This window comes from Bos mutus, chromosome 9, assembly GCF_027580195.1.
Source record: "Bos mutus isolate GX-2022 chromosome 9, NWIPB_WYAK_1.1, whole genome shotgun sequence".
NCBI lineage: Eukaryota > Metazoa > Chordata > Mammalia > Artiodactyla > Bovidae > Bos > Bos mutus.
The window spans coordinates 62,928,196-62,954,072 of record NC_091625.1 but is presented as its reverse complement, the minus strand read 5'-3'; the positions used below and the strand labels follow the sequence as shown (position 1 = coordinate 62,954,072).

The 25,877-nt window shown below is 38.8% G+C and overlaps 1 protein-coding gene across 1 annotated transcript in view; it reads right to left on the bottom strand.

Annotated features, from left to right (window-relative positions):
• Window positions 1–7,295: 7,295 nt before the first annotated feature.
• CGA (glycoprotein hormones, alpha polypeptide) overlaps window positions 7,296–25,877 on the bottom strand; it is a 69,984-nt gene continuing 51,402 nt past the window's right edge. Inside the window, exons 2-4 of the mRNA XM_070377139.1 lie at window positions 9,442–9,548; window positions 8,162–8,346; window positions 7,296–7,533 (exon numbers count right to left, since the gene is read on the bottom strand). Of these exons, the coding sequence (XP_070233240.1) occupies window positions 7,456–7,533; window positions 8,162–8,346; window positions 9,442–9,541 (363 nt within the window). The 5' untranslated portion in view covers window positions 9,542–9,548 and the 3' untranslated portion in view covers window positions 7,296–7,455. The remainder of the gene's footprint in view (window positions 7,534–8,161; window positions 8,347–9,441; window positions 9,549–25,877) is intronic.

The following is a 25,877-nucleotide window of genomic DNA, read 5'->3' as shown; positions in this document are numbered from 1 at the left end:
CCAATGTAAGACATTATCTCTATAAAATGTAACAAGTCATAGTAGGATGATGAGATTGTGGGCAGAGCTGCCATGTAAGATTGCACAGTGTATGCACTGCACAGAGGTGCCCAGCAACGGGATAAGGACTGCCTGACATCCACTCTTCTATGCCAATTAAGTATGAAGTCATTTACTCAAGATGCTCTGCTTGGATACATAGCTGGAGTTACATACACCTCAAGGATCACAGCAACATTGTTTACAGTAACCAAGACATAGAAGCAAACTAAATATATCCATTGACAGATGAATGGATGAAGAAGAAGATATGGTATATATATACAATGGAAATTACTCAGCCATAAAAAAAAAATGAAATAATGCCATTTGCAGCAACATAGACGGACCTAGAGATTACCATGCTAAGTGAACTCAGACAAAGACAAATACCATATGATATCAGTTAAACGTGAAATCTTTAAAAATGATACAAAGGAACTTATTTACAAAAAATAAATAGTCTCATAGACATAGAAAGCATACAGTTACCAAAGGGGAAAGGGGCTAGGGGATACATTAGGAGTTTGGCATTAACATATACACACTACTCTATATAAAATAGATAACCAACAAGGACCTACTGTATACCACAGGGAACTAAACTCAATACTCCGTAATAACATATGAGGGCAAAGATTCTGAAGAAGAATATATATTTTATTTATATATGTACAACACTGAATCACTTTGCTATACACCTGAAAATAACACATGATAAATCAACTATATTTCAATTTCTAAAAATGCTCTGCCTGCCCAGAGAGGCATTCTTTTCATTCATGCGAAGACTTTATGTAGACTAGAGGTCTTAACTACAGATGATTGCTTAGATTCTGGTCGTGGTTAGAGGACGAAGTAGGAACAAGTAGAATTATGGCTTTTTCTTTCTTCTTTAATCCAGTTCAGCCACATCTGAGGCCACAGACTCCTCCAGCGGTGCTTCTCACCTCTCCTGCCTCCCTCTTACATGTTTTTTAAAAAGCTTTTGGCTGCACAGGGTCTTCGTTGCTGCATGCAGGCTTTCTCTAGTCGTGGCGAGCAGGACCTACTGTACGCTTCAGTGCCCAGGCTACTCATTACAGTGGCTTCTCTTGTTGCAGTGCACAGGCTCGAGGAGCATGGGCTTCCATAGTTGCAGCTCATGGGATTAGTTGCTCCATGGCATGTGGAATTTTCCCAGACCAGGGATTGAACCCTGCATTGGCAAGCAGATTCTTTTCCACTGCACCACCAGGGAAGTCCCTCTTACATATTGTTCCTCGCTCAACTTTTTCCATGCTTCTTGTTCTTCCCTTCCATCTATCCTTTGCCGTCCCATCTTTATCTGCCCTTTTCCCTCACTCAGGAGACAGACAGGAGCCATTTCTGTTTTATAGGCCTTTTCTTTGAGCCCCAGTCCACAGTGACAGCCCTGTAATCACAGCAGAGTTTCTGCTGCTGCTGCTAAGTCGCGTCAGTCGTGTCAGACTCTGCGTGACCCCATAGATGGCAGCCCACCAGGCTCCTCCGTCCCTGGTTCTACTCATTGTCAATTCTCCACACAACCACAAAGTAGTAGACATCTTGCTTCTTTGTTTCATCCTTTGATTGTCCTGCCCAAAGCCCAACACCCCTCCCCTTCTCCCCCAACCCCCCCTCCCCTGATAATTAGATCCAGGGCCCGCAGCGCAGACAGACCTGGTCCTGTTTCCGTCATCTTGTTATTGGCGTTAACTGTCAGCTGTGTTGCCTCAGTCAGATGTGTTGTCACTTAAGAGGGGGTGGTGCCTGGGATCTCATGTTTTAACCATAAGAAAAGAAACTCAAAACAGGAGAATTTGGGGCAACTCTCTGGCTGAGGTGAATCTTGGAGAGGTTTGCTTGAAAGAAGAACCCCCTCAAACATGTGATCATTCTTCCCTTCATACGACTTTTTAAGCACTTTTCAGATGGGCTTGAAACAAGATTTCCAGTCTCCTTACCTGCCTCTTGGCCTCCTCACTACTTCTCCATCTGAGATAATCAACTTTTCTCTAGAGGGCTCATACCACAGCTTTCTAATTGACTATCCCCTGCTGGGAAAGATTGAAGGCAGGAGGAGAAGGGGATGACAGAGGACAAGATGGTTGGATGACATCACTGACTCAATGGATATGATTTTTGAGCAAGCTCCGGGAGATGCTGAAGGACAAGGAAGCCTTGTGTGCTGCAGTCCATGAAGAGTTGGACTGCAAAGAGTGGGACACAACTGAGCAACTGAAAAACAACAGAGACATCACAGCCCACTTTCTTAGCCAAGCTGGGCCAGAATCTATCCTAGGTGGTCCAGCAGCTTCCCTTCCTCATGCCCTCACACTCTCCAGAGCAATCCTACCCACCCCTGTGGTGTTGATACCCCTGACCATGGGCGACACTCAAGGCTACTCCTCCTGGCTGGAGGTCTTTCCTAAGCTCTGTCTAGCGCTGTTCATGCTGCCTATTAGACATGCCTACCCAGTACCCTTTGGACACCTCAACTCCGCATGTCCCAATCTGAACTGTCATTTCCCCCCTCTGCTGCCACACAGACCTTTTTTATTTCCCAGTTTTGGGAACAGTCATCAGTGATCCAAGAAGTCAGGAGAGTTGGACTACAAAGAGTTGGACACAACTGAGCAACTGAAAAACAACAAAGACATCACAGCCCACTTTCTTAGCCAGTCTGGGCCACAATCATCTCTTCATTTTCTCCTAATTTCTCCCAATTCTGTCCCCACTTCTTACCCTCACCCTCCCTGCCAGTAGGCCACCACCACCTCCTGCTGAGACAGTTTGATGAAGGACCAGACTCAAGATCCTGTGACCAGTCTCTCACCTTCTCAAATCACTGTTTACTTGCTGCCAGAATGAGTTTTCTAAAGTGCAAAGTGGGACCTATTATTATTCCTTTAACAGCACTTCTCAAACTCTTCCACTTAGGTACGCCTAATGCAAGAAGAGTGAACCAGACCCCAGGAGGTTTGGGAAGTGTCAAAAGAGCACAGTCCAGAAGGCCCCACCCACAATGTGAAGTTTCTTTTCAAGTCCCACTTTTTAAACTCATTTTGTCAATTTTGCATTCTACTCTATAACATCTCTGTTTTTGTTTTGAAATTAAAATAACATGTCCCCAAATCTTCAAGCAAAATTGATCTTTAGAAAGGTGGATGTTTAATCCTATGGCTGCCAGAACTTTCAAGCCCCCTAGTTTGAGAAGCATGGGTCTGAGCTGGAATGTCCATTTCTTTGCATTTGATTTGCATGACTCGACTACAGGTGTCCATTTGTCTCTGCAGCTCCAGCCCTCCATCCAGCTCCATGAAGTCCAGGCACTCTGAACTGCTTGTCATTCTGTGACCAGCACACTGGTTCGCATCTCAGGACGTTTACCTGTGTCCTGTTTACATATGCTGTTTCCTCAAACCAGACCAAACCCTTCCCCCATCTATCTGCTTATTCTCTAGATTCAACTCAAGTATCACCTTTCCTGTGAAGCTCTCCATGATGAACTCCACTAGAGACTGAGTTAACTATCCCTCACTGAATGCCCCCAAAATTCATACCTTTCCTAGAGCATCATCTCACTTGATCTTTATTTTTATTTGTAGAATAACTGCTTTACAGTATTGTGTTGGTTTCTGCCATACATCAACATGAATCAGTCATAGGTATATATATGCCCTTTCCCTCTTGAACCTTCCTCCCACCCCTCTAGGTTGTCACAGAGCACCTGATTTGCATATTGTGCATGCTTGCTGCGAGCTCAGTTGCTTCAGCTGAGTCTGACACTGTGACCCTATGTGACTCTATGGACCGTAGCACACCAGTGTCCTCTGTCCATGGAATTCTCCAGGCAAGAATCCTGGAGTGAGTTGCCATGCCCTCCTCCAGGGGCTCTTCCCAACACAAAGATAGGACCCACATCTCTTAATGTCTCCTGTATTGGCAGGCAGGTTCTTTACCACTCGAGCCCCTGGGAAGCCCGATTTGTGTCTCACTTGATCTTTTTTTTTTAAATTTTATTTTATTTTTAAACTTTACATAATTGTATTAGTTTTGCCAAATATCAAAATGAATCCAAAACTTGTGTTCCCATCCTGAACCCTCCTCCTCCTCCCTCCCCACCCATCCCTCTGGGTCGTCCCAGTGCACCAGCCCCAAGCATCCAGTATCGCGCATTGAACCTGGACTGGCAACTCGTTTCTTACATGATATTCTACATGTTTCAATGTCACTCTCCCAAATCTTCCCACCCTCTCCCTCTCCCACAGAGTCCATAAGACTGTTCTATACATCAGTGTCTCTTTTGCTGTCTCATACACCAGGTTATTGTTACCATCTTTCTAAATTCCATATATATGCATTAGTATACTGTATTTATGTTTTTCCTTCTGGCTTACTTCACTCTGTATAATAGGCTCCAGTTTCATCCACCTCATTAGAACTGATTCAAATGTATTCTTTTTAATGGCTGAGTAATACTCCATTGTGTATATGTACCACTGCTTTCTTATCCATTCATCTGCTGATGGACATCTAGGCTGCTTCCATGTCCTGGCTATTATAAACAGTGCTGCGATGAACACTGGGGTACACGTGTCTCTTTCCCTTCTGGTTTCCTCAGTGTGTATGCCCAGCAGTGGGATTGCTGGATCATAAGGCAGTTCTATTTCCAGTTTTTTAAGGAATCTCCACACTGTTCTCCATAGTGGCTGTACTAGTTTGCATTCCCACCAACAGTGTAAGAGGGTTCCCTTTTCTCCACACCCTCTCCAGCATTTATTATTTGTAGACTTTTGGATCACAGCCATTCTGACTGGTGTGAAATGGTACCTCATAGTGGTTTTGATTTGCATTTCTCTGATAATGAGTGATGTTGAGCATCTTTTCATGTGTTTGTTAGCCATCTGTATGTCTTCTTTGGAGAAATGTCTATTTAGTTCTTTGGCCTATTTTTTGATTGGGTCTTTATTTTTCTGGAGTTGAGCTGTAGGAGTTGCTTGTATATTTTTGAGATTAGTTGTTTGTCAGTTGCTTCATTTGCTATTATTTTCTCCCATTCTGAAGGCTGTCTTTTCACCTTGCTAATAGTTTCCTTTGATGTGCAGAAGCTTTTAAGGTTAATTAGGTCCCATTTGTTTATTTTTGCTTTTATTTCCAATATTCTGGGAGGTGGGACATAAAGGATCCTGCTGTGATGTATGTCAGAGAGTGTTTTGCCTATGTTCTCCTCTAGGAGTTTTATAGTTTCTGGTCTTACGTTTAGATCTTTAATCCATTTTGAGTTTATTTTTGTGTATGGTGTTAGAAAGTGGTCTAGTTTCATTCTTTCACAAGTGGTTGACCAGATTTCCCAGCACCACTTGTTAAAGAGATTGTCTTTAATCCATTGTATATTCTTGCCTCCTTTGTCAAAGATAAGGTGTCCGTGGATTTATCTCTGGGCTTTCTATTTTATTCCATTGATCTATATTTCTGTCTTTGGTCTCACTTGATCTTAATTCTTTGCTATGTCTCTCCTCCCTGACTGTGGATTGTTTCAGGGCAGTCTGTATCTTATTGTAGTGCTCTCCAAGGTATATTTGGCTGCCCCGAATGGCCATGGGGATGTCCAGTTCCTCTCTCATTACTCAGTCCATCCCCTCTGTCCAATAGGATGACCCCCAGATGGACAGGAGCTCTCCAGTCAATGGTAGATCCCTAGTTTTCTTCTCCTGCTCTATCCTCCAAACAAGCTCTGAAGACCCGACACATGTAGATTCTCAGTGAATATCAGTTAAATGTTTGAATGAACCCATGAGCAGCACCATAGTTTTCTTAAGCTGCATTCTGTTTTCTCAATCTTACCTTCCAGAGAATCCTGATATCTCTGAATTTCCAACATCTAACCACAGGCCAGCACTTACTGGACATTAATGTGTAATAAATAAGCAAATGAATAAGCTAATGTGTGTGCATTTCAGTGTTTCTTTAAAAGTACATGTGCTCAGTTTAATTTTTCATCCTAACACCTGGTGTTTTTACCAACCTGTTAGAAATTGATTTTTCACTCGGAAATGGGATCTTGACAAACTGGTGATGAATGAATTTTTTTTTTAAACCTTATCTGTAAACAGTGTGATATTTAAAAAAAAAAAAATTCTGGCTCCTTTAGGAATTGAACTTTTGGGTGGCTTTGATCTTTACCATAGCTAATATAATTTAGTGGGTAAAAATCATGGTCTATCTCTGTTTATAAGTATAAATGCACAATAAATGTGGTTTTGAAGCAGGGCACTCCTCCTAAGCATTTGGACAGAGCTAAGTGCAAGTACTTGGTCCTCCTCCAAGTCCACAGTGAGCACTCAGTGAATTCTTTGTTCATAACTTGCTCATTCCCTTCTGGATGTAAAATTGGAATGTTAGAGGATGTTATCCTTACCTTAGCCACTATTTGGTTATAACCTGGCTGCCAGGAAGCACGGTCAGGCATAAGCCAGCAGAATGCAACTTCAGACTAGGGACGATTTTGGCTTTACCAAACCTTAGAACAGTGGTCTTCCTTTTTTTAAAAAATAATTTTCAGTAAAAAAGTTTGTGACCAAACATCCCCAATATCCACATATGTATTTATTTATAAATTTTGTACACCCAAGACTATATGTAAATAAATGAATGAGCAGGTTAAGTAATGTGTGTGCATTTCAGTGTTTCTTTAAAGGTACATGCACTCACTTTAATTTTTCACCCTGCCATCTGCTGTGTTTACCAACCCGTTAGAAATTGGTTTTTCACTTTGAAATGGAATCTTGACAAATTGGTGATGAATGAAGTTTTTTTAAAGCCTTATCTGTTATCAGTTCTATTTTTTAATGTATCTGTACTTCTATAAAACTCACCCAAATGGGCATCTAAAGACAATGTGCAAATGAATAGAAATAGAAGTTATATTTTCTTCCTTTACCCCAATGGACTGTCTCATGAGTAGCCCACTGTCTGAGGGGCTCACAGCTTGCTCTGGAAGGCTTGGTTAGAATAAGATTCTCCAGTATTAGGCCATTGACTACATGGGAACCCACCTCACCCACTGGCTTACTCCCTTCCGTTAATCCTATCAAAAGTAACTGGCTTGAAACTTTTCAGAAAAAATTAGAATTCAGTGATAGAGTGATGATTTAAAAGACTTTATTTCCAGTGGAATCAGCTTTTTATGGTCATGCTAAATGCCATATTTCATTCCAAATGAAAAGATCAAGACTACTGATTATATTGTAGGATAAGGAGAAAAGCAATAAAGCTGCAGTATATTCTCAAAGCAGGTTAAAAATGGTGTGGCAAGGAAAAGGAGGGTTTTATCTCACAAAGCCATAGACACTGGACAAATTAATTTTCCTTTTGAGCAAATCAGCCATCATCAGCAAGGCCCACTGCAAACTATTAGGATTTGTGATAATAACAAGTGCTGCAGTGGCACTCGGTGTGGTTCTCCACTCTGACATTTCCCATCACTGTGGCCTAAACGGAAGGGAAGAAAGATAGATGATAGACAGAGGCAGATGGATAGATAGGCAGGCTAGCAAAATTGAAAACTGTTCAGTAAAATAGTCTCTAGCCAGCTGAACTGAATAAATGCTTGCTATATGGGACTTCTGTGCTGGTCCAGTGGCTAGGTCTCTAGCTCTCAGTGCAGGGGACCCAGGTTCCATCCCTGGTCAGAGAACTAGATCCCGCCTGCCACAACTAAAGATCCCACATACTGAGTGCTACAACTAAGACCCTGTGCAGCCAAACAAATAAATAAGTACTTTAAAAAACAGACGCTGGTTGTATTTGCATAGTCTCCTTTTCAGCTGATATTTTCATTCCGAAAGCTTAGATTTGCACTGTTATAAGTATTCTATGTTTTCTCCCAACCTGCCCCTTATCACCTCTGTCCACTGTCTTCATTCTGGATAGATCCAGCCTCTGCCCACAAGGTTGCTGACTGTCTTGGTTAAAGCAGACAAGCTCAGCCCTTCGCTCTACAAACGCCCACTGAAAGACTGGTCATTAGCTACCTCTGGCGTGAAGCCCATGGATGTGCTGTGAGGACATTTCTCTGGTTGAACTGTTAGAAAGTTTCTGGGGCCCTTTAGGTCCTCACCTTGGTAAATGCTTTGGCCACACAGCATGTAGCTTCCGAGGTGATGTTCTTGGGGACCAACATTGTCTTCTTAGACCTCGCTGGAGTGGGGTATGCCCTGGAGAAGCAGCACCCCATGCACTGATAGATTGGAGCATCTGGCTTGGAGAAGTATTTGTTTTCTTTTAGCTTGCATTCAGGACAGCCTATCACCAAAAAAAAAAAAAAAACAAATTTAAAAAGAGAGAGAGAGAAAGAAAAAAAAAGAAAGAAAAAGGCAAAGAGTAAAATAATCCAAAAAGAATTTTTAAAAAAAAACTGTGAATGATTCCTTATTATTGGACAACAAATATTCTTTTTTTCTATTGGCAGTTAAATAAATACTTTTTGGTTGTATGTCCATCTTCACACACAATATCTGTTTGTCCTGACTACAGTTATTTTCAATGGAAAATAATTTTTGCAGCTAGGAAGCATGGGACAGCTCAGTAGTATAAGATTCTTTAAGAATGACTTCTCACTTTCAGTGCTGATAGTATGTCTGTAGGTAGTACAAGACTTGACAGATGAAAACACCATGCTCATCCAAAAGAAGAATTTTGCCCAGAGGCAAAATATTTTGCACTTTAGAATCTACTATTTCTTTCCCCCATAGACACTCCAAATACTGACAGAGGAAAACTTGTCAGAATTAAGAAAGCTTGGTGAGTGGGACAGCCTGCTACTAGATCTGGCATCTGCACTTGGGAACAGAGGTTAAAATATTACCACTTGTCTAGAGAAAAACCATCACCAATAGTAGCTCACAGTTTCATAGCAGATGGGGTGGTATCAGCTACTATATGAGACTTTTCAGAAAATAGAGCAAAAAAATTGACTGCATAAAGCAGTTTTGTTTTCTAACTTGTTAACTGATATGAAAATTCATCTACAAAGGCAATGTTAAAAAAATCCCAAATCTTCTGGGAGAAATGTAAAAAAAAAAAAAAAAACCACAAGCTAAACTGAATAAGGAGCATTTTTTGCTTGTAAAACTCAGATAAAGAGTAATCAGGAATCTATTTCAGATGGAAATGTACAAGCTGCTATTTAAATGGACATGTAAGATATCATTTTCACTGTACGTTTTTTGGAACCTAATTTAATTTTATGTTCACAATCTAAAAGTGCCTTGATATATACCCAATGGCAAAGATTTGTCACATTTGAAAAGGAGGTAGAAATGTAATTAATGGAGTTATTGATGTACATTTAGAAATGTGTGCTTTCTTGTTACTGCAGACCCAAGTTGGGTCACATACCCTGCATTGTAAACTCTCCATCAGGAAAGGAATGGAGAATTTGCAGAAACAGAGACAAAATGGCCAGAATGACAGCTGCATATTTTCTGTAGTAATCCATGGCTCTTCTGCAAAACAGACATAGGGAAAAAAAGTTACTATAAAATTGGCTTAACAGGCATAACAACAACCAGTAGTTTTAACATTGCTGCAACTAAGTCACCAATGTCTTGACCCCTTGGCCTACAGCTCCCAATACACTTTAAAGCCATGTATAAAAAAGCAATTTCTCTTTAGGAAAGAGGTAGAGAATTGACTCTTCTCATTTCTTATATCAACCAGTATAACCAGGCCTAATGATAACAATAAGAAATTCTGTTTCCAAAATCTTAACATCCTGTTAAGAATCTTTAATTACCTTATTTATAAAATATGAAACTTCAATAGATAATATCTAAGGATATCTATATGATGGATGGATGGATAAATTGACAAGCTTAAATATGATTTATAAAATAAACAGTATTTGAGCCCATCCTTCCCAGTTCCATGTGGGAGAACAGAAGGAAATGACAATGCCTCTCTTGTTTTTTATTCACTGGGGGTAGCTGAGTTGTAAGGCTAGTTATGAATTGCAAAGTAAATGCTAATCTAACAATGTGGTAAGAATAGACAGCAGGTAGTATTAATCAAAGTTTTCCTAAATGCACTTCCTGACTTATTTATACCTGTAGTACAGCTTTACCTAAGCATTCTGAATGCATGAGATCATGTTAAGTAAGGTCAGCTGAATGATTGATCATATCCAGATATTGACTGCATTTAAAAATTGGGTTTTATCTCTACATGTTTCAGAAAAACCTCATGTAAGATAAAAGGGGCAGATGTTTATCGCTGTTTATTTAAAGGGCTTATGTTCAAACCATGAAAGATAAGAGACAGAGAATCAATTACCTATGAAAAGACAATTCAGAACACTTAAAGAATTAACACCAATTTAACAGAATCACTTTTATAAAATGGAAGAGGGAACAGTTCCCAATTCAATTTATGCGTCCAGGATTACCCTGACACAAAAACCAGAAATATACAGAACAAAGAAAGAAAACAAGAGATTGGTACATCTCATGAAATTTATTTTTTTATCTCATGATATTTAGATGGGAAAATCCTAAACAAAATAATAGCAAATTGAATACAGTAATGTATAAGAAAAATTATTCAACACAACCAACTGGAAATAATTTGCAATAGTCAAGACCAGTTCAATATTTGAAAATCACTCAATTGTAATCCACCATATCAAAAGAATAAAGAAAAGAACCATATGATTATACCAATTGACACAGGAAAACATTTGACAAAATCCAATACTCTTTCACAACAAACACTCTCAGAAAACAAGAACCAAAACAGATTTCTCAACTTGATAAAGATTTGATAAAGAGCATTTATAAAAACCTACAGGTAACCTACAGATAATATCATACTTAATGTGAAAAACCTAATGCTTTCCTCTTAAGCTCAGAAGCATGATGAGGATGTCCATTCTCATTACTCTTATTCAATATAGTACTAGACATTCTAGCCAGCGCATAAACACAAATTTAAAAGGAAGAAGTAAAACTGTCCCTATTTATAGATGATATGATCATCTACATTTAAAAAAACAAAACAAGGAACCTACAAAAAAGGTCCTGGAATTAATTAGTGAGTTCAGCAACAAGATTGAATGACAAGAACAACATACAAAAATCAACTACATGTCTATATACTAAAAAAAAATAATGCAGAAACAAATTAAAACACAATACTATCTATACTCACTCCAAAGAAAATAAAATACTTAAGTATAAATCTAATGAAATATGAACAAGACTTGTATGCTGAAAATTACTAAGTATCGATGAAGTAAATCAAAGAAGACCTAAATAAATGGAAAGACAAATCATGTTCATGGATTGGAAGACTCAACATAGTAAAGATATCAATTCTCTTCAAACTGATCTCTATGTTTAATGAAATGTCTATCAAAGTCCTAGCACAGCTTTTGTAGACACAGAGAAGTTTGTGATTACTGAATGGCGAAGGATCTAGAATAGCTAAAACAATTTTAGAAACAAAGTGGGAGAAACCAGACTTCCTGCTTAAGTGTTAAGTCTTACTATAGTAATCAAAATAGCATGATATTAGGAGAAGGATAGATACCTAGACCAATGGAACAGAATAGAGAACCAAAATATAGACTCTACACAAATATGTCCAGTTGGCTTTTGACAAAGATGTCAGAGCAATTTAACAGAGGAGTTCAACTTTTCCAATAATGGCTGCTATAACAATTGGACATCCATAGGCAAAACAAACACAAAAACAGAACATATAAACATATAAAACAAACACCTCAATGTAAATCTCACATCTTATATGAAAATTAATTCCCTGGGGTAGGGGGAGGAAGGCTCAAGAGGGAAAGAATATATGTATACTTGTAGCTGATTCATGTTCTTGGACAGCAGAAACCAACACAACATTGTAAAGCAATTATCCTCCAATTAAAAATAATTTTTTTCAAAAAGTTAAAAAAGGAAAGAGAAAACTAATTCAAAATGAGCCATCCATTTAACTGTAAAATGTGATATCATAAAATTATTAGGAAAAAAATTGACGGGGGCAGGGTCTAGATGAAGAGTTTTTAGAGTAGTCAAAAAAAATTAATAAAAAAAATTGATATATTGGACCTCATCTAAATTATGAGTTAACTCTCAAAGAGGACAAAACTACAAGATACAGACTTGGAGAAAACGTTTGCAAGCTGCATATCTCACAAAGGACTAGCATTTGGAATATATAAAGAACTCTCAAAAGTCAGTAGAAAAAAAAATCCAATTGGAAAATGGGCATTGCCCTGGAAAAGATATATAGAACCCAGGGATCAAACCCAGGTCTCCCACATTGCTGGCAGATTCTTTACCAGCTGAGCCACCAGGGAAGCCCAAGAATACTGGAGTGGGTAGCCTATCCCTTCTCCAATGGATCTTCCCAACTCAGGAATCGAACCAGAGTCTCCTGCATTGCAGGTGGATTCTTTACCAGCTGAGCTACTAGAGAAGCCCATATAGAAGGCAAATAAACACATTTAAAATATTCTACATCAACCACTAGGGACATGTGAATTAAAACCACAATGAGATATTACATACCTAACAGATAAAATTAAAATAACACCAAATGGATGCAGAGAAACAGGATACTTCAAACTTTGCTGGTGGAAATATAAAATGGTACAACCTCTGAGGAAAATAGTTTGGAAGTTTCTTATAAAACCGAACATGTACTTACCATACCGTGTAGCCCAACAGTTACACTTGGGCATTTGTCTCAGAGAAATGAAAACTATGTTCAAGTAAAATTTGTACACAGAAGTTCAGAGCAGCTTTACTTATAAAAGCCCCAAACTGGAAATGATCCAGATGCCCTCCGGTGGACGGAGATGAATAGTTGGTTGTGCAAACAATGGTACCTCCATACCAGAGAATGTGGTGTAGCAGCAAAAAGGAACACATTATTGATAGACATGCAACTTGGATGGATCTCAAGGGTATCATGCTGAGTGAAGGCTGCATACTGTATGATTCCATTTATATAGCACTTATGAAATAATAAAATTAATAGAGATGGAGAATAGATTAGCAGTTTTGAGAAGTTAGTATTGGAGAGGGAGTTGATGGGAGTAAATAAGTGTGGCAATCCACTCCAGTACTATTGCCTGGAAAATCCCATGGACAGAGGAGCCTGGTAGGCTACAGTCCATGGGGTCGTAAAGAGTCGGACATGACTGAGCAACTTCATTTTCACTTTCATACAAAGATAACATCAGGGAGCCTGTGGTGATGGAAGAGTTCTTTATCTTGATTATGATACGGATACACTAAAATATATTCAGGGTGAAACTGCAGAGAAATACACACAATCCTAATGAAATCCAGATAAACTCTGTGTGTTGTACCAATGTCAATTTCCTGGTTTTCCCTTTGTACTATAGTTATGAAAGGTATTATCATTGGGTTTGTTGTGTGTGTGCTCAGTGCTCAACTGTGTCCGACGCTTTGAGACCCCATGGACCTGCCAGGCTCCTCTGTCCGTGGGATTTGTCAGGCAAGTATACTGGAGTGGGTTGCCATTTCCTCCTCCAGGAGATCTCCCCAACCCAGGGATAAAACCTTCTCTCCTATGTCTCCTGCATTGAAAGGCAGATTCTTTACCCACTGAGCCACCTGGGAAGTGCTCCTGGGGGAATTAGCTAAAGAGTTCTCAGGACTTCCCCATGTATTTTTTTGCAACTTCCTCTAAATCTATAATTTATCAAAACCAAAAGTTTCTTAAAAAAAAAAAAAAGACTTTTCAGAATGAGTCTTAAAATTTCACATGATTCAAAACTTGTGGTTATTTTTCATGTGGACTGCCATAATAAGACCATGTTTTTGCCAAATGTTTATATAAACCCATACCTTTTATAAGAATAATTTCTCAGACAGCAGAACTAACAGTTTATAAAACAGAAAGCAGACTATGTACATATTGGTAAGGCTAAAATATATGTAATGTCATTATTTCTACCTGATCTATATACTTACGCCTAGTATTTAGGGGTTTTATTTATCTTCATCCGTGATTAACACTGAATAAATATTGTCCTAAGTCAGTGGCTCTCAACAAGTGATCTGAGGATCCTAAAGAGTTTTAGTGGGTCTGGGAGGTCAAAATTATTTTCACAATACCAAGATGTTGTTTGGGTTTTTCACCCTTACCCCCTCACTAGTGTTCAGTGAAATATTCTAGAGGCTATGTAATATACGACATTGTAACAGACTGAATAAAGAAGCACATAAGAATGTAACTGTATTCTATTAGCTCAGTGCTGTTTAAATTTTTGCTTCAAGGTAAAACAATTCCATTCTTACCACTGACTTTTTTGTTTGGAAACGGTCATTTTTTTAATAAATATATTTTATCTATGTTGACATGTTTTTTTTAAGTTGTTTTAAAATGAATAAATATTTTAAAACTCATAACATAATTTCTAAATCAAAGACTATTAATAAATATAATTTCATTAAAAATTATTTGAGCTCTTCAATAATTTTTAAGATCATAAACTGTTTCTAAGATTCAAAAGTTTGAGAACAACTTAAGTGATATACAAAGTCACAGGGAAAATATCAGAATTGCAATGGGTTTCCTTTTTAAACTAGTATCATTTTCATGCTTTGATATTGCAGCTCATATATTATGAAAATTCAGCATTATGCAGTGAACAATTATATCAGAATTAATTCAGAGAGAAGCATTTATAACAAGATGGCAGAAAGTGAGAGCACAAAGCTGCTGCACATTTTAGGATTTGCTTTATGCTGAGGGGAAGATTTAAAAAGCAGAACCAAGTCACCATTGCTTTAGCTTTTAATAACAGAAATGGCTTTGTCTTTATTTTAAAAAGAGATGAGATTAACCAAGCGAAAAGGGATTAACTCTCAAATTCTAGGTGTTTCGGAAAACATTTTAACAAACATTTTCATCAGTCTAATCACCCTTAGGTCTTTCTGTTTGGGAAGAAAAACATTAAGATCCAGGGCAGGAACAATAATTATGTTCAGCTGGGATTTATGCAATTTTGCAAAAAATGCTTGATCTAAATCAGATAAACTAATCTCAGTCTCTCCGTATTCTGAGTGAGGACACTGCAGGCATCACAGACTCTAGACATCCAACGCCACAGTCCATCTCAACATCCACTCAACATGCCCTCCCCTCCTGCCACCTGCCCCATCAAAGTAACATGAGGCCAAGGAAATGTGTGTTCAACTTGACCTGTAAGGCCTTTCTCCCATTTCTCAGCCCACCCACCTCAGACTTAGTTTAAGGAGCTGCCAGCCACCAGCTTCATGGTGAAGGTTTCATCCTACTTCAAAGGCAGAATAAATAACTCTCCACTGTGTTTACCTATAACTTTGCTTATAACTTTTAGCTAAAAGTCCACAATCTGTCCTGAATACTAGCCAGTTATGTACGTTTGTCTTTCCATCCATGTAAAGCTTCTTAAGGGTAAAAACGGTGACCCCTAACCCACCCCCTTCCTAGCACAAGGCCTAGAGTATATGCAGTTTGTGTGCATGGATGCTAAGTCGCTTCAGTCCTGTTCAATTTTTTTTGTGAATCCATGGACTGTAGCCTGCCAGGCTCCTCTGTCCATGGGATTCTCCAGGCAAGAATACTGGAGTGGGTTGCCATGCCTTCCTCCAGAGGATCTTCCCAACCCAGGGATCAAACTCGCGTCCCTTATGTCTCCTACACTGGCAGGCAGGTTCTTTACCACTCACGCCAACTGGGAAGCCCCATTGGGACTTTAGATCAGTAATAATATCTATCAAAACTTGCTTGTGTAGAGCTGTCATGCATAATGAGGAACAAGATAACTCTTGAATGACAACTTAGAATAAATGTTTAATTAAATAAAATATTTTCAGATAATAAATTCATTAGAGACAATATACTCATTTGGCTATAAAATTTGTAGCTGGCTAATATATGAATGTGTAAGTGTTAAATATTCTGCAGGTAGGAGTCACTTTATGCAATGATATATTAAAAAAACATTAAGATCCAGGGCAGGAACAATAATTAGGTTCAGCTGGGATTTATGCAATTTTGCAAAACATGCTTGATCTAAATTAAATATACTAACCTCTGAAGTGACTTAGCATGCCCTCATGCATTTTGGGGGCCATTTTTGAAAAGTTCACCTGCCATAGCAGTGAAAACTTAGGGACAATGAACAAAAAGGCTTCTCCTTGAAGCTCCTCCACTCTATTTTTATCAGAAAAAAAAAGTGTCTATAAAGTAAGGTGCCAAGATTGAGAAATCTATCATCCTAGTCTATCTATCCTATTATTAAAAGGCTTCAAGGCAAATTAAATGTACATAGATACATACATATTACATATGTATATTTATATATGTATATGCCTATATGTGTATATTTATATATGTATATTTGCATATGTAATATGTATGTGGATGTGTGTGGATATGTTTGTACATGCATGTATGTACATGAACACATATATATGTATATTACATATATAAAAGATTGTTTCAAGATGACAAGTCTTTGGTTCAATGTGACATCCTGCCCTTCATTTATCTGCAAAGATGCTGTCATTTCTCCCCCCACAGCCAGAGAGTGAGGTTTTCAATTTTTCTAAAGGTGGTAATAGATGGGGTGACTCATCCATACTCTTCATACCAGGAGGAGCAGCTGATTCATAGCACACTTTTGAGATGACTGGTTAGGTGTAGAGGCATAATTCTTTGTTAACAAAACAGACTAAATCTAACTGATTTCTAGAGGGTTAACCTAAGGTTTCACCTCATTAGCCCCATCTAGCCCAGCTAACAACCAAGAAGAAGAAAAGTAGGCTGCCTTCAGTGAAGGATCACTAATGAAAGGGACCCTTGAAAGAAAAGCCTTTAATCCCCAGCACACTGCCTGGCATGTGATAGGTATTCAAGACATGTTTGTTAAACTGAAGAGAGGTCTGTAAGTTTCAACATCTTGCCTGGCAAGTGCATGCACGTGTAGTCATTTCAGTTGTGTCTGACCCTTTGTGACTCTATGGACTATAGCTCCTCTGTCTATGGGATTCTCCAGGCAAGAATATTGGAGTGGGTTGCCATGCCCTCCTCTAGGGGAATCTTCCTGATGCAAGGATCAAACCCGCTTCTTTTATGTCTCCTGCATTGACAGGTGGGTTCTTTAACACTAGCACCACCTGTGTCTGGAACAGCGAATAACAATAGTTCAGCCTTGATGAAAGATCTGAAGGTGGACAGTCGCAGGGGTAAGTGTTCAGCATCCTTCATCCTTTATCCCACCAACTTCCAGGGAGTGGATCCCTGAACAGGCTCACCTCTACCTCCTATCAACTGACCACCACTGTCTCTTGCTGGATGGCTTGGTCAGTGCTCAGGAAACAGCTGGAGTAGCCTTGACTACTCATTTTCTTTCTTCATGTGCTCTAGTTTCAGTAAGTGGTTTTTCACCCTGTTCTTGTAACATATTTTGAATCCCAGGTCCAGCAGTGTGTGTATTCTGCGATCCCACGCTCCAGCCCCAAATCCTCCAAGTAGACATTGAAATTGCTTCTAGGCCCCAAAGTGACCTTGAGACCCAGCAGTGCATTCACTGATGGTCAAACGATGGCTGAGAGGTTGGGGGGATGGAATGAGGGGAAACTGGTTAATACTCCTAAGATCTGTCTCAAATCCCCTCAACCATTCTTTGATATAGATAATTAATATTTTCTCTAATATATGAAAATCTGAGTTTTGGATGATTTGACAGTTCAACATTGTGAAACACAAGATTTAAGGTCCAAGTTGAACCTTTGAAAGATGCGTAAGGACCTGCTACACACCAGGCACTGGTCCAAGTGTGAGTGACACAAATATGAGTAAGTTTCGTGCTCTCTGACCCAGATACAAAGGTGAATAACTATGAATTAGAGTGGTGAATGCTGCAGTAAAAGTATTTGTAGATGTTGAAACATATGATAGGCTGGGGGCAGGAAAATGGAGAGGTGAAAAGCTAATGAGAATAAAAAAGAACACATGCTTCATGGGGACAAAAGCCATGAAAGTAGTAAATCAATATTTTACCATTTTGACATTTGTTCTGGAGCTTCATGTATTCAGGAGTCCTCATAATTTCCCGTCTAATCACAGAGGTTGCAAATACTGTGGTCACAAATTGCTCCAGCATCCAGAGGAAAGTCAGTGAAGTCATAGAATTCTGGAACCGTATCTGGGATGGGATTTCTGTTGATCAATTACTTAACAGTGCTTTGTGGCTTTGCAAAATTCTAAAAGGGACTCAACTTATTTCCCACATGAAATGAAGAGAAAGAGTGAAAAAAAAGGGGAGGTCTCAGAGTCAAGAGACATATAAAGTACAACTTGTACAACTATACTTTATAAACAAAATCAAAACAAACAAAAAAAAACAGGGGTTTCCGTAAAAACAAGGAGAACAAAAGATGGCCTTTAATTTTTTTTTTAAAAAAAGAAAAAAAGAGGCAGTATTGAGAAGGGAATTGAAATGCTCATAGAATTATAAAAATTTCAATTCCTTTATGATCATTCTTGTAACAGTCATATTTTGAGAAGCTTCTTTTCTTTATTTTTTGTATTATACTCTCCTTATCTTTTATCCCCTCAGTCCTGAACCCCCCTCCCATCTCCCACCCCATCCCACCCCTCTAGGTTGTCACAGAGCACTGAGTTGAGCTCCCTGTGTCACACAGTAAATTCCCACTTGCCATCTATGCTACATACAGTAATGTGTATACATATGGCCATTCTGACCGGTGTGAGGTGATACTTCATTGTAGATCTGATTTGCATTTCTCTAATAATGAGCAATGTTGAGCATCTTTTCATGTGTTTGTTGGCCATCTGTATGTGAGAAGCTTCTTTTCTTAACTGACTAAATTTAAGGGGCTTAAAATAAGATGTACACGTTCTACTTTAATTGTTATATTAAGGCACTTTAGACTGTTGTCATAATTATGTAATTAAAATCAGCTCTACCATTACCCTTCTGGCTTTTCTAGCACAAAAGCATTTTTTAACTTTTCTACAAACTAAATCAGCAAGAAATTTAGATAGGACTAATTCTATGCACCATAAAAATACTGTTTTAAATGAGAAATTCAAATATTTGTTGTTTAAAAATACTCATTTTTTAAAAAATTCAACATTATTGCAGTTATAAATGCTATCAGGAACAAAATATTGAATAGTGTCAACTTATCACACAGAAAAGTAAAACATCCAGAAGCCAGAACAGTTTTACACTGAGCACTATTGTAGCAATATAAGAATCTTCCTTGTAACTTTTAAAATTTGTGAAAACATTTTTAATGTTTATTTGAGCTATCTTCATGCATTTGGCATACCAACTATGATTTCCATTTAAAAGCACTAAGTTATACAAACATTGCCCTAAAGTCTCTCAACTGTGATATGGACCTGAGATTGTAGATTTCTCATTCCCAGCGCCTTATTTTATCAGCATTATTTTTCTATGATAAAAACAGAATGGAACTGCAAAAAGCAGTTCCCTTATCATTTATTGCCCCTAAGTTTCCTCTGCTATGGCAAGTGTACTTCCCAAGATATGGACACAAAAATATCTCTCGGTTTACATTCACTCTGCAGTATGACCTTGCTACTTCCACATCAAAAAGTGGTGTGTCTGTCTTTGTATCCCACTGCTCTAGGTGGGCTCTGTGACTACTGACACCGAGGGAATGAGGCAGCTGTGAGAGTACCCCTTACACCAGTACAACACTGGGCCAGTCCTGGGAGTAGCCCTGCACTGACCTGGCAGTTCCTGCTTCCTGGGTCTTAGAAGCCAGCTGGCACGTAAGAAGTGCTACTGCTCTAAGACCACCACACTGTGAGGAGGCTATGAGCCACGTGAACCAGCCCTGGAGAATGAGATGCCACATGGAAAGAAAGAAAGAGGCCAAAAAATGATAAGTAAAGAAGCCCTCTGGATGACCAGCCCAGTCAACCCTTTAGATGACTCCAGCCCCAGTCACTGTCGGATCACAAATGCATGAGAAACGAAAGTTAAGAACTGCCCAAGGACTTCCCTGATGGTCTGGTGGTTAAGACTTCACCTTCCAGTTCAGGGGCTGCAGGGTGGATCCCTGGTCGGGGAGCTAAGATCCTAACTGCCTCGCAGCCAAAAAACCAAAACATAAAACAGAAATGGTATTGTAACAAATTCAACAGACACTTAAATAAAAACTGCCCAACTGAGCCCAATCCTGAGAGCCCAATCCTGCAGAACCCTGAGAGATAATAATAACTTTCTGTTTTACCCACTAAGTTTTTAAGTACTGTGAGGCACAGTAATACATAACCAGAACAACTGCTGTCTCTTACAACAAAAACCTCTCCTCCAAGGTCTGAGACATGGGACCCCAGTCTTGACTCTCCTTTTTCTTCTGGTACTTTTCCTCTGTGAGGTGTAATTTATATAACACACATTCAGTTAATCTATTAGGGAGAAAAGTGTGAACAACTTGGATTTAGAATTGTACACAGTATCTGTCATACTGAATTCAGTAATAACTTCCACTTTACAAAGAAAGCCTACTATTAATTGAGTACTTGTGTGTGCTAGGTATTCTTTTGAGCACCTTGAACACACAAATATATTTAATACTCATGGTGACACTGTGAGGTGTTCCTCTCATTTTGGCAGATAAAGAAATTCCGTAAGTGAAGTAACCTAGGTAAGTTTATAAAAATCATCACTCCCAGAGCTAAGATTTTAGAAGGTCTCTTTACAACTCTTTACAAGCTCTGAATCCCATATTCCTAAACTGTTTCAAATCTTTATATTTCACAATGAACTTCTTAAATGGTTTTCTCAGGTGATATGCTACAATTGCTAAGTTGCTTCATTCGTGTCCGACTTTTGGCAACCCTACAAACTGTAGCCTGCCAGGCCCATCTATCCATGGGGATTCTCCAGGCAACAATACTGGAGTGGGTTGCCATTTCCTCCTCCAGGGGATCTTCCCTATCCAGGGATGGAACCCGTGTCTCTTATGTCTCCTGCATAGGCAGGCAGATTATTTACCACTACCACAACCATACACATAAATAAAATACTGACGTCTTTTCATTGAGAGCAACATTATGTTGTGCCAGCTTAAAGATCATTGCTTGTGTAGTTTTTTATTTTGCATATGTTTCTGACTTCACCTTCTTCAGAACAACCTTAAGAAAGGGATTTCATTCAGATAAAGAGATAATTTATATCTGGTCAAGTTATGAGGACTAGTGTCTGATTAATGAGAGTGGGAAAAGTAGACAATCATTAGCTTTAAAAAAAAATTTTTTTTTGATGTAGATCATTTTTAAAATCTTTGTTGAACTTGTTACAATAGTGCTTCTGTTTTACATTTTTTGGTTTTTTGGCCTCGAGGCATGTGGGATCTTAGCTTCCCGACCAGGGACCGAACTCACCCCCTGCATCGGAAGGTCAAGTCTTAATCACTGGATCACCAGGGAAGTCCCAAGCACGAGGTTTTATATCCATTCTCTCTACAGTTCTATAAGGAAAGCATTATGGCACCTATTTCAGAAAAGTAAAAGGATTTGCCAAAATCATCTGGAAAGTGAACTGATCCTAAGATAGTGCCCTTCATCTGCCTAGAAGCACACAGTTAATCCAAACTCTTTAGAGCATTGATTTGAGCATGGATCATGCTGTTGTCTTTTCAAATTCAATTCATAACACTGCCCTTGATTCAGCTCCCACTCTAGCCTCAGTGCACTCTCAATCGCTCTCCCTCTCTCTTTCTCAGACCCCAGTGAACAAAGAATGCTAGAGCATTTCTATATGGTTATCTCTGAGTCTGATGAATCAAGAAATTACTGGATTCTTTTCTACAATATTACAATGAGTATAGTCAACGCTATGGTCTTTCTGGTAGTCACATACAGATGAGACAGCTGGACCATATAGAATGTAAATGCCAAAGAATTGATGCTTTCAAACTGCAGTGCTGGAGAAGACAGCAAGGAGAACAAACCAGTCAGTCCTAAAGGAAATCAACCCTGAATATTCATTGGACAGACTGATGCTGAAGCTGAAGTTCCAATACTTTGGCCACCTGATGCAAAGAGCTGACTCATCGGAAAAGGATCCTGATGCTAAGAAAGACTGAGGGCAAGAGGAGAATGGGGCAACAGAGAATGAGATGGTTTGATGGTACCACTGCCTCAGTGAACATGAGTTTGAGCCTACTTCAGGAGATCGTGAAGGATAGGGAAGCCTGTTGTGCTGCAGTCCATGAGGTTGCAAAGAGTCAGACACAATTTATCAACTGAGCAACAACAACAATGGGTAATGCTAAAATGTTACACACCAAAACCAGAATTTGCAAGGATCCTAAGTTGATAGTAAACTACTCTGGGATTCACAATCTATAAAAATGGAAGTTTGGTGCTATAGGTCATGCTGTTCTCAATGGAAATATGAATTGATTCCTGTACATTTTCTCTTTGTAAAAGCAGAATATTTTGCTCTATTTTTGCACAAAATGCACATTACCTTCTAATTTTACTATTTTGTCTCCTGGCTCTTACTTTGAGTTTTAATGTAAATTTGAGAAATATACAATAAAACTGAGAATTTGTTCTGGAACATAATAAATTGCTTTTCTAACACTGTTCACATGCTACTATTTTCAGCAAGAAATGGTGAGAAATATGACTCAAAATTTCAACAACTCTATTACTGCAAAAAAAGAAAGAAAAGGGGAAAAAGAAACTTAAACCAAAGTCAAAGTTAAAATGAAGACACATAAACTTTTCATAAATGGTGATTGTTCTTATCACTTAAAAATAACTCAAGACTATAGCTAAGTATTAGAATCAAAATATTGGGTGACCAAAATTTTGAGTAATTGAATTGGTGTTAAGTCAAGTAATTATTTAAAAGACATTTTCAGAAACTTAAAAATATTCCTCCATTCTAATATAAAATATCTTCTTTTTGGATGGAGAGAGGGTAGTAGAACTTAGGAAAAGAAAGTTCCCATAAAAGTGACACGGAGCTTCTGTATTCCCGAGAGACCCATGTAGTGTCAGCTCATAATTCTTCCATTTGCCCAAATCCTGTTTCTCAAAAAAAATAAGTGTGGGGGGGGAGCACTTTTATTTTCTAGTCTTAATTTCCTAGCCAGCTGCCATTCTAAGTAGCACTGATGCAAATATAACTTTTAGCAAACATTTCTGGAAACTCTCAGCAGAACAAACAAATTCGAATTAGCCAAGTGATGTTGAATTGCAAGGTCCATCAGTAACAGTGGGAAATACTACTGACACTTATTTTCGTGGCATTCTATGAAAGAAGAAAAAGGAAACAATGCTGTTCAAGAGATTTCAGTGTTACAATTCAAGTCTACCCAAGAACATCTATTTGAAAAGAGACGCAAAGCCATGGTCATTCAGCTGAACAGGTGAGCTGCTTTACCACTGACCAGCTTGAATATAGTTATGCGTCATTTAAAAACTGATGACGAAACAGTATCAGCAACTTACATAAGGTCTACTCTCCCTCTACCTGACCCCTGGAAGCCACTGAAACGGATGCCTTTCAAATGACATCCAATATCTCTTGAGAAAAATTTTTAGTTACTGACAGGCACTCAGACATCACAGCAGGAGACAGTTGGTTTCTGGCTTCAGTTAGATAACATCTTAGCCTGTGATCACAGACCACAATTTTGCAGACTTCCTCCCAATTCAATCATGAGTGCTGAAAGGAGAATGCATAAATGCCTGTCTCTCTTCTTACTAGGGTTTATGCACAACCAGCTCCCTTGTATCCTCAAATATTTTACCCCTCAATTAAAATCCCCCAAATTATTTCATTCATTTTACCGTCCTCTGGATTTTTGCAGAATGTAGTCAGGGCAGTTGACTGTGGATCTGAAGAAGAATTTTAGTTTTGTCTTGTGATTTCTCAGCAACTGCTTTTAATAAAGTCCTCACCTGTCTTATATACCAGCAGAGTCATAAAAGCTGCATGTTCCCACCTACATCTAAGTCCAGGGATCAACAGTAAATTCCACCCAATGATTGAATGGTACTTCACATAATTACCATGACATCAATTTTATCTTATCTTGTTTCAGCCCTTAGATTATTTTTTGTTTTGAGCCATTTTCAGATGGTGTTGACTGCAAGGTCAGCCTATGAAACAAGAGAACTCTGTTATTTTCTACATAATTTTTTCAAGATTTATACACAACATCCTGAAAGTTGACACTTTCCTATAAACAAGATCTTTACAAGTATTACATTTAATTAGCTAAGTACCTGATGTTTACTTAAAAAAGCAGAGCTGTAAAATTCAGATTCTAGATACAGAGCATTTCTAGCCTTACAACATTATCCCAGTAGAAAACAGAAAAAGAAAACATACACATATTTAGACTCTTCTAAAATTAAATGTGCATCAGGTTTTAATAAGGATGCATGGAGAAGGTATAAGGTGATGCTGAGAAGGACTGATTGGTTCTCAATATTTGTGCCTTTACCCCCTTACTTTACTTTTGAAAAGCTCAGTTTCTTCCAAACAGAAAAATACTTAAATTTCACAGCTTGCCAACTGTGGAACATTTTGCTCCAAGATTCCCTGTACATTGTATTCCCAAAATTTACCAAGAGCCTCAGGCTCCTATTAGGGCTGCTTCTATCCTGCCTTTAGGGTTGTGATCCTAAAAAACCTTCCTGCCTCCGTCTACTCTGCTTAGTGCCATTTCTGTAAGAACTTAGACACAAACTACCAAATACTTTCCCAGGGGGAAGATCCCTGTAAACACAAAAAGCAATTCTCATTTAACATGAAGAAATGGACCAAAGAAAAGAAAGTTGTTCTGTGGCTTATTATCTCCAATAAGTTGATTTGTTTGTTGTAGCCATGCATTCCGGGAAACAAACTCACTCAGAAGGACAATGCAGATAGTGGAGTGAAGTTTATTACACCTGTGGGCCCAAGGCAGAGTCTCCTCTAAACCAAGGACCCTGACCAGTTTCTGTGAAAACCTTATATACCCTAAATGTACGTGCTCAAACCCACCTCCCCAAATTCCCTGAAACTAATCTGAACAACGGAAAAGAAAGATACAATCAAAGTTAACCCGTGATTCATATGCCTTAAGCCTAGGTAGTTAACAGTGGACAATTATCAGTAGGCCTGTCGTCATACCCCAATAAGCATAATAGAATTTATGATTCTATTCAGTTACACAGATAATTAGGGTATCCTTTTAGGTGATGGAGAGTCTAGGTACAAGCCTGGGGCTCTTCCATCCAGGGGGTCTGGTTTTCCAGTTGGTTTGTCTTTTCCATAGATACTGGGCATATAGCTCAAAGTTCACAGTCCGGCCCAAGATGGAGTCCTGCTTTCAAGATGGAGCCTGTTCTGCCTGTTTCCTCCTTCACTTTCAGTTCTTCCACCTTTTTCAGATTTCCATATTCTCCTTCCATAGTTTCTTCCAGTATCTACTCTATCCATTCACCTTTAAAAGATATATATTTTTTGGCTGGGCTGGGTCACAGCTGTGGGATGTGCAGGACCTTAGCAGAACAAGGGATCTAGTGCCCTGACCAGGGATTAGACCTGGTCTCCTGCACTGGAAGTGCAGAGTCTTAGCCACTGGATCACCAGGTAAATCCCCTGTTCTCCTTTTCCTGGTGATGACTGGTATCACCATTCTTCATGAATTTCTGCCATTTAAACCCCAAAGGGTTGGCAGTGTATTTTCAAAGTAGAAGGCTTATTTTGGAAATCTAGAACCTTTATAGCT